The 10229-nt window shown below is 39.9% G+C and overlaps 1 protein-coding gene across 5 annotated transcripts in view; it reads right to left on the bottom strand.

Moving 5' to 3' along the window:
• Positions 1 to 10229, bottom strand: part of LOC117563385 (protein sickie) — a 208510-nt gene that overhangs the window by 164248 nt on the left and 34033 nt on the right. Inside the window, exon 1 of one of the 5 annotated variants that reach the window (XM_052003030.1) lies at positions 7937 to 9771. The exons of 2 other annotated variants lie outside the window; for them this stretch is intronic. In XM_052003030.1, the coding sequence (XP_051858990.1) occupies positions 7937 to 9586 (1650 nt within the window). In that variant the 5' untranslated portion in view covers positions 9587 to 9771. Of the gene's footprint in view, positions 1 to 7936; positions 9772 to 10229 lie in introns of those variants that run through there. 2 more of the 5 variants (XM_034241699.2, XM_034241700.2) reach the window with 2 other exon arrangements.

Raw genomic sequence — 10229 nt, 5'->3', positions numbered from 1 at the left:
ACACACACAAACAAAGAGGAGAAAGGGCCCGAGGAAAAGCAGAAAAAGTAAACCAGGTTATTAATTTCACAGGACTCTCGCTCTCTCAGCTAAACCCATGACATTTCAGACTTCAGACTGTGGCATTAGTTTTATGTTTCCCTCAGGTTATTGATAGCTTTCCCTAGGGTTTGGATAGGGAGGACAACGGGTGTTATGCACATCATAAATTTTCATGTTTGTTTTGTTGTTATCAACTTTTATCACTTGTCCAGACTAATGTCTATTTATCTAGCCAATTGTTATGATTTCTCCTTGTTATTATTACTGTTATGTTGTCTCTTCTAATTAGTATACTGACTTCTCGTTTGTTCTTGTTGCTTATGACAGCTTACTAAGCAGAAAATATTTAATGCCATTCATAACTATGTGCCGACAAAAACCAAACTGGAAAACTTAATCGAAAGCAGCCAGCATTATTGCAAAATGCAAAAGTTTTTGCTCTCTGTCTCTCTCATTCGCTTTATCTAGCCACTTTTATTTTGCAGCTTCATCTTCGTTTTTGCACAGTTTTTATGCTGTAAGCTACGCCCAAAGTTATGCAAACAATATTTTGCTCACCAGCCAAAAAGCGAAGCATGTTAAAATTCAAATGCATTTTGCCTCGGGCATAAAATAACTATGTTAATTTAGAAGTTTTCAGAATTCTCTAACTATGTTTTCGCAGCTCATGTTAAGTAGTTATTGCATAATTATAATAAGCTTGCATTTTTAAACTTGATTATAAAGCACTTTAGACAAACATAAATCTTAAGAAGAAACATTTCTGATTTTTAATTAATTCTAATATTTCTCTAAAGTTGTAAGAGTATTCGCTGAATACTTTGATCTGCACTCAGCACTATTTTTTTGCGAGCTTGTTCACATTTATAAGCTTTTCAAAGCCATTTTGCTGCATCTTGGCTTTGTTTTCTTTCATCTCTATCTGCTTTCTTAGCATCTCTCTAGGCAATGCTCAATGGCATCTTTGTCTTGCTGCAAGCTGCACTGATTTATTTGTTTTGTTTTGTTTTCTTACCTTTCAGCTGCACAAAGACCCACCACCTGGGGGCAAATCGTTATGGCCAAAAAAAAAACTTGAAGAAAAATGTAAATAGTTTGGCTAGCATGGAGAGGAAGGTAATATAAATCGTTTTCTAAGAATTGTGAAATGCGAAATGAAACAATGCAATTAAATTGTGTTTGCGCATAGTTTTATGCGTTGACTTGAGCTTGACTTTCGAAATTAATTGCATACTTTGAGGCGACCAGCAGCTCATAAATACGCCATGCACGACCAAAACTTTTTAATTAGTTAGTTACACAAACAGCAGCAGCAGCAACTGCAGCAGCAGCAGCAGCAGTAGCGAGTGCAGCCAAACAACCGAGTGCCTTCGGCCAGCAACAAAATTTAATAAATAAATTTGCCAATAAGCCAAAAATTGCGCAGCTGCCAAAGCAGGCAAAACAGTTTAAAATATACATTAAGCACCAAAAAGTATGCAACACCAACAGCAACAAACTTGCAACAAGCTGGCAACATACACTAGGCACTCTGCCCTAGAAACTCTGGCAAGAGCACTAGAGATTTTCAGGCCCGAACTGCCTTGTTAGTGGCCAAAAATTATGGCTATAATTTTTCACACAGAGCGACAGCACGGCACAATGAGAAAACGGAAGCAAAGAGATGAGAAAGTCAAGAGAGATGGGCGAAGGCGGAGGAGGAGGAAGAGGTGGAGGGGGAGTGTAAATCGTATGGCAAAAGCTAAGTAAAAACTTTTGCCTTTAGTTTAGAGCACATTGTAAATCTTTGCGATCATTGAAAAATAATGCATAGAACTTCATAATGCTGTTGCTTAACTCTGCTTACTTTATTATAAAATTGCATAAAAACTACTGAAAATCTGGCAGATGAGAAAGGATAAATTATGGATACTTTTCCGTAGACATAATAAAACAAAAACATATGAGAAAAGTGCAATGATACTTGTAGTCAAGATTCATAGTTCCAGTGAGGAGAAATTTCTAACATTAAATTATCAGAGTGTGTCTAAGTATGTATAATTAAGAAAGTGCAGGACAAGCTTTGAGTAAGAGGAATTTTTATATTATTGTCAAATTTAATTTATTTTGATATATATGTGTAGAAAATGCAATTCATGTTTAAAATATTTTTTTTAATAGATGATCTAAAGACAAAAACATTAATATTCTTATTGAAGCATTCAAAAATCTTCCACTTTAAAATAGCTTCCTTCTTCTTTACTAAAATGAACACTTAAGCTTCTTTCGACTCGTCGGCTAATTTCGTATTCTCTGTATGCCACAAACCAATATCGTCGCTGCCTCTAACTCAGTGCATCTAATCTTTGTTGTGGAAAAGAGAATCATTCATTGCGACCATTAAACAACGTGTGGCATACGCCAAAAAGTAAGCAGCAGTTTTTCAAATGCATGCGCTCAACTCCATATAACTGTCGTTCTCCTTAGTGTCTCTCTCCTTCTCTATCTTCCTCTTTCCTCAGTTAGGGGTCTATTGCTGCCTGGAATCCGTCGTTATGTCTGTATGTCTGCCGCTGTCCGTCTGTCTGTTTGAGTGCTGTCTACGGCGTCTGACATGTTTTAAGCATAAGTGCAACGCATTTAGCTGTCAGTGCTGCGTTGGGACTGCGTTTGGGTCTTGGTCTTGGCTGACTGCCTTTAAAGCCCCTACAGAACTCAGTGGCCCAGTGATGCCCCAACCCTCTGCTCCCTTCTCCTGGCCATCTAAATAAAGTGGACCAAACGAGGCGCACCAGCCTTGCTGATAGTGCAGCAAATTGAAAACTTTAAGTGGAGCAAAATATGAAATGCTAGCAGGACTCTGTTGGAGGACAATGTTCTCTACGTCATCCACATTTGCCATCGTCGACATCGTCGTCATCGTCGTCGTTGCATGTGTATTAATAACGCCATCGTCCATTAAACGGCTCAGTTCCTGTGCGCATTCTCCCGCTCCACGCGCTTCCGGGCAACGGCAACAGACGTTCGTAATGCGGACCAGCTGCCCATAAAATTAACGCACAAAATTAATACTCACACACACGAGTACGCATGTGTGTGCACATACTTTCATGCATTATTTTGTTGCAATGAAATTATTATTAAAACCAACCGACTGGCAAAAATATGAGAAAAACAAAGAAAGTTCATCTATCTGCAGACTTTTGCCTACACTCGAAATATGTTTTAATTGGAATTTGGAGTGCATTCATAAAATTTAATATTCATTTGGTTATAGTTATTTTATTTATTTACTAACTGATTTTGACAAATAATTATTTAATTTAAATTTCAATAATTTATCATCATTGATTCAATTTCAATGTTAACGACTTGTTCAATGAAGCCCAAAAAACCCACAATTTAAAATAGAATTTCAATTAGATTTTTTTAAATTTAATTTTTAGTCATAAAACTCAAAAAAAAAACTACTTTATTTTGGTCAGCTTTTTAACATGTATTTTTATTACCTTCCATATGTCCAAAAGATATCGATATTGTCAAATTAAATAACAAAAAGTTTTTGCCAAAAACTTCGCATACGTATTTTTTATACTATTGTTATATTATTGTTAAAAATTATAGTTATTATCTTTAAAGCCCTACAAATTGTATTAATAAATGCTATTACTCTTCGAAAGCGTATTAACAAAAAAAATACAACCACCATGAAAAATACAGTTGATAAAATAAATTGGAACTTAATGCGACTCCAACTTTAATGCCCCAATGGGCATATCCAGCATATTGACAGCTGCAGTTGCTGCAATTCCACAATTGCAATTGCAATTGCAGTTGCAGTTGTTTGTCGGCTCAGATGCATAATTGCAATGCGAGAAGGTTTTTTATGCTACATGACAATTCATTTTAAATAGTTTCGCGAAAGCCATGAAATAAAAGAACAAAAGGAATAACTGTTGCATATTTTTCAATGCAATTACAATTTATAATGAAAACACAATTGTATATGTAACCAAAAAAAGGGGAATATTAACTATTCCATACAAAATATTAAATTTTTTTAAATTCTCTTCGATTTTTTATGTTTTCATATAATACTACTTAGAACTTATTATTTGTTATTTATAACAGGCACTTTAAAGCAAATAATGAATATATAAAATAAAAACAATGAATGTCGTAATATTTAATTTAATATTATTAAAAATGATTAAAAGCCAACTTAATTATATTATAAAGAGCTGCCGTTTTTGTGCTGTTGTAAAAAAATTTACAATTTTGCAAATTGTCATATTCTAGTTTGCAATATTCAGATTTCAGATATTTCGTTTGATTTCAAATAACTTACATGCATTAGCACTAATTGCAGAGCATTTTTCAGTTCAATACATGGCACAAACAGGATTTATTCCTATTTATTTTCGCAAACAAAAAAATGATGTAGCATAATTATGCACATATGGCATTTGGCTTTGCCTTTAACATTGGCTTTGACGTGGGCTGCTGCACAGCATCCGGCGCCACATAATTATAAAGTGCACATTGAACATTTATTGCCAGCCATAAATCAAAAAGTTATCGAAATAAAGGACAGAGCAGATAATCGCCCCCGCTCTCGTTCCTCGTTCGAGCGACACTTTTTACAACTTATTGGACTAATCACAGAGGCCAAAAAGAGAGACTGAGTGCAGCATGCAGAGGGTGCGAGGGGGCACATAAAGTAGCCCACGACACGCGACTTACCCTGTGACAATTCCCCCGCATGTCATTCACGGGCTGAGGAAATATTTCGGGCACATGGCAAACCGCGTTGTGTACGCCGTAGTACAACCCCATTGCCCAATGGAAACCAGGACATTTGACGGCTTAGCGCCTCGTGCATAGCTTTTTTGTGGTACAAGTGGAAGGGGGAGGGGAGGGTGTGGAGTGTGTGTTGCTTGGGTGAGGCAACAGCATGTCAACGTAGTCTGCAGTCGTCGCCGGATAATGTCCGGCGGGCTGTTTTGTTGTTCGGAAATTGCATGCCTCAGTGCCATTGCAATTTGCAATTGAGACTTTTCGCTGGAAGGCTGCAATAGCCAACTCTCTCTCTCCCTCTTTCTATAATTCCGTCTCTTTCTCTCTCTCACACACACACACACGTTGAGATAGTACTTTATGGCGTATGTGCGCTGGCCAAAGCTAACACACATCGGGTTAGAGGCGCCTCCCCCAAAAAAACAGTGCGAGGAAGTCGGTAATTTATGGTTTTTTGAAGCGCCAAGTGGAAGCGAGCCATGTGTCGCTTTGCATAAATTGCTTACGTTTTGTTTGCTTTGACTTAATGAATGTGGGCGTGGCAGGCGGTGTGGGATACTGCAATGCAACCGACAAACCTGCCAAAGCAATATTCAAGAGATTGTCGAAAACAACAGTGAAAGAGTTTAATTTTGCACTCAACCAAATTGTCTATTTCTAAAGATTGCTTGATTGTTCTAAATTTTGGGCAAATGAAAAAGAATTGATTGCATTTAAAAAAAAAGTGAGAAAGCATTAATTGATAATTAAACTTAAACTATGCCGCCAGAAGATCAAGAATAAAATCGCTTTTGTTTAAAATCAATACTTTTTCCATAGCTTAGTCTACAATTAAAAGTGGCTCAGGTTTAGATTTTGGTATCTCAATGATTTTTCCTCCTTTGAATATCAGACTGATAATGTAGAACACCAAATTGTATCACCTAATATTCGGAATAATTCATTTAAGAAGACTGAGAATCATAATTAAGAGACTATTTGAGATGAACGTGGCTACCAAAATATCAGAAATTTAATCCTTTTAATATTAAGGATAAATAACATTTAGAATAGCTGTTCTATTCAATTGAAGAAAACCTCTATTTGTACCTAAATCACAAATAGATTTCATTTTGATTTTCAGACAGATTAATTTTAACGATAATCCACAATTAAGATAGCTGCACTATTACATTGAAGAAACCGCTTTACTCTTTACCTTTTTGACATTGGAATAATTTGTTTGCTTTCACGTGGCTTCACAGCTCTCTGTGTTTTCCACAATAGCCAGCAACCACCTCAACTCAACTCAGCGCAACTGTTCCTTGCTGTCGTCCACTTCAAACACCATTAACCTTGAGCTGGTAGTTACCCCCCGTTTGGACGACATCGATTTACATTCCATTTACTTGGGAACACTCGAGCGACCCTTCCACACTGGTGTTTACTGCCGCCTCCATTACAAATATGAAAAGCACTGCACTTGACACTTTTCGGAACACTTCATTGGATGGCCAAAAGCAGACTACGGACTACGCACTACGCACTTGATGCCGGAGGGTAAAATGGACGAGGAGGCAAACGAGGTTGGCGTCGTTTTCGGTTCGTTTCTTTCGTGGAAATTCTTTGCGGAACGCATTTCAATTTACAAATGAGTCAAAATGCCTGTGGCAAGCTCTGTTGCAGCTGGGGTTTTTTGTTAAAGAGCATGTGGCAAATCAACAGCAAACAGTGGCAGCAGCAGCAGCCATGGTAACTGTTTTAATTCAATTCCATTAAAAGTCGAAAGATGTTGCACAGCTGCGAGAAAAGTGCTGCCATCTCTCCTTTTGATTTCTTCTCTTTCGCTGGCACAATCGAACTAATGTTTGGTAGCTCGCAGAAAACTAATGAAGCGCACAGTGGAAACGCGAGGATTGATTGCTCCCCGGAGGCGCCGATGGCAGCAGCAGTAGCAACAGCAACAGCAGCCACTTGAAGCTGAGAAAACAGTAAAATTGTTGCAATCACCAGAGCCAAAAGCCAAGCAACCTCCCACACCCACCAAACTCTCTAGATACTTCCTCAGCTGCCTCCCCGAGAGGTTGCCTGCATTTGCTAAGCCCAAACTGAATTTTCCTGAATGTTTGATAATTTCTACTCACGGGGTTGACATTGTGCAGAGAGTAGACAGAAAACAGAGAGCAGGGTAACTCCCCCTGGGGTGGTTCCAGTTGCATAAGAAGACTTGTTAAGTTGCCCGCTCGTTAAGATAAGTGAGCCGGCAAATGGCGACAAGTGCGAACTGAACATGCCACAATGATTACCAGCTTAAGATACGATTGCGAATAAACGGGGACTATGGGGTGCAGATGGCGTTGCGACCCTGTGTTTTTCGGGCAGGTTTCAAATCGGCCAACATTTATAACGACTTTTGATAGGAAATACTTTGAATATCTAATCAAAATAAATGGCAATTGTACTCCATTGGGTAAAGATAAAAAGAGACTGTTATTCCAAGAAGATTAAGCAATAAGGGAGAGTCTTTGTGTGCTTAAGATGTTGCTTTGAAAATATGAATAATGCTTAAGAGTATTAGTAGCAAATAAATTTCATACTTTATAACTTTTGTTTGGGGGATAAGTGGTGGAAGTAGTTCTTTACGAATGGATAATTTATTAACAAATGACATTAATTAATGCTTGATTGTAAAAAATTTATATAAAAATAATAATTTATTTATATTTTGAATAACATACATCTAAAAGATTCGACAATATAAAGTATACAACTATTAACAATAAACCCAGAAGCTTGGTGTATAAATAAAGTAGGAATTTTAAGAAAATTCACTATCCATAAAAAATCCATTCTGAACTTTACATTAAAAATAAATAAAATAGTTGCAATTACAAATTTGACTGGCTTACTGACATAACTTTTGAAGGTTAAACCCTCACATTTATTAATAAAACAAATGAGATATCAAATGACATTTCAGTGAAATTAGTTTATATGAATTAATTACTTTAGGCTGCAAATTTAATTCTTGATTCATATAAAAATATTGAATAATTTAAGCAGACCTTAAATAAAATAAAATTGACATCGAAAATAGTTTCAACATCAAACTCCATCCTCAATTCAAGCTCAGACTCACCTCAATATAACCCTGAACGCTGTCGCACTGTTGCAGCACAAGAATGCTGGGATTCGCCTTCAGTTCTTCGGGGGAGCAGGGCGATAAAAAACCGCTGTCTGCATCGCTGTGTGTGGAAAGCGGTCGCGGTTTCCTAATCTTGTACTGAACATGTCGACTAGGCACGGGGCCTGGATTGAATAACACATAGTTGGATTCGATGGGTACGGTGTGGGCGCGTTGATCCTTGCGCTGTTGCTGCAGCAACTGCTGCAGATGCAACATATGATCGGTGGTAACTAGTTCCGAGATGGCTCGCTGTTCCGTATGCGATTTCTGCTGGGACTTTTTGCTGCCCGGCCGAAAGGGTGAGAGATTGAGAAACGTGAGTTTCTTTTTCATCGACTGTTGCTGTGTGCTGGAGCTTCCACTAGAGCTGGCTGAATTTGTTGAAGTCGAGGACTCCACTAGAGCTGTGGAGGTGGTCTCTGTGTCCTTTGACTCCTGACTGTTGGACATGCTGGTCAGCGTGTCCAGCTCATTTAGCTGCTTGTCCAGACTCTGCTGCTCGAGCTTGGCTTGCACCAGCTGCTCATTGCTATATGGATTGGGAATGCCAATGTCCAGAATGTTGGGTTCCATTTCGAAATCACCCGGCTCAATGACAAAGTAATTGTGATGATCGAAACTGGCCAAAGCACAGGCGCTGGCTTCCGTTTCGGCCTCCGCATCGCCGGAAGTTTCAATGATGATGGTCTCTTCCAGCTCCTCGACATCGTAGATGACCTCGGGCACCAGCTCCTCATCGTCCTCGCAAACCAAATGCTGCCTAGAGCTAAACAGCGGATCACGCAGTCCGTGCTTCGCATTGCTGGGATATCGCATTGCTTTCTCGTTGATGAAGTCCACCGGATCAAAGAGGCAATAATTATCCATATGCGAGGTGGCTGCCTTACGCTGGCGCACCGGCAAATTCTTCAGCTTTTCACTGTAGTCCGCTGCATCGTCCTCATTGTTGTTGGCCAGCTCCGGTGCCGGCGGCGGAGGGGATAATTCCTGACTCAGCTGCATCTCTGCGGGGTTTTCTGTGCTTTGTTGCTGCTGCTGTTGCAGCGACTTTTGTGAGCCGCGATGCAGCGTGGCAAAGAGGCCGCGTGCTATGCAGTTCTTCAGCTCGGTGACCCGCCCCTTGTAGGGACTCGACTGCGCCGAGCTGCTAACGCCCAGCTCCTCGAGGCCCAGTTGTTTGCTCAGCTCTTTGCGTTCCTTCTTGCTCAGCACCACTTTGCCTCGGCTTGGCGTGTTGGGCGCCGAGTGCAGCAGTCGCGACTCCCGCGAGGGAATCTGTGAGAGGGGCGGTGGAGTGGGCGGGGCAGGCTCGCGATAGGAAATGGGAACCACAATACTCGTGGCATAGCTGACGGGCAACTCGCTAAAGCTGCGACCCACTGCGGCCTCGACTTGGCTAAACTCCAGCTCCATGTAGTTGCCATGTCCGGCAGGCAGTGGACTTGGTCCTGGCAGCTGGTTATCAGTGCGGGGCTGGGACATTTTGTGGGAGGTCTTGGGTTTGGCGCCCAGCTGCTGTTGTTGGGTTTGGGTTTGTTGCTGCTCCTCCTCGTTGGCATTGCGATCGGGACGCAGCGGCAATTTGCCACGGCTGCTGGACATGTTATTTGGCTACGAGTCCTGCTTATCCTGCGCGTTTTTTCCCACTCATAATGCCAGCTCATTGCCCTAAGCTGACATGCTGCACTTTTTGCACTTGTTTTTGGTTTTTGTTTGTTTTCCCTTTGCACTTTTTAATTTAATTTAATATTTTCTTTACGTTCTGTTTTTTTTTTTTTTAGGCGTTCCACAAAATTAATGGTTTCATAAATCTTCAGCTCAATGGTCAGTTTATATATATTTTTTTGCGTTGCGCTACACAAAAATATCTACACAGGCGTTAATGGGGTTTAGCTTTGGGTCCAGTTCAGCGCAAGAGGTAAGCATAAAAAAAGGGCTCACGCTTTGTACATTTGTTTTGTAATTGGATTTTTGAGCTGATGCATGTCAAAGTTAAATTAAAACTGACGACTGGGCAACCGGACCAGAGTTTTCTATTTCCATTTGTTTTTTCTCTGTTCCTGTTCCTATTTTTGTTTTTGTTTTTGTTTTTCATTTTTATTTGTTGTTCTGTTGTTGTTTTCGAGTTCGAGTTGGCTGGGGCAGCCCTTGAGCAAAGTCATGGTCATGACCAGGGTGTGGTTTTGTCTGTTTTTGAGTGATGCACAAACGGCACCAGCCACGGCCACTCGACCGCTTTATAATT

This window comes from Drosophila albomicans, chromosome 2L, assembly GCF_009650485.2.
Source record: "Drosophila albomicans strain 15112-1751.03 chromosome 2L, ASM965048v2, whole genome shotgun sequence".
In the NCBI taxonomy this organism is placed as follows: domain Eukaryota; kingdom Metazoa; phylum Arthropoda; class Insecta; order Diptera; family Drosophilidae; genus Drosophila; species Drosophila albomicans.
Note: the sequence above shows the minus strand (reverse complement) of the source record. Positions and strands in the feature narration are given on the sequence as shown.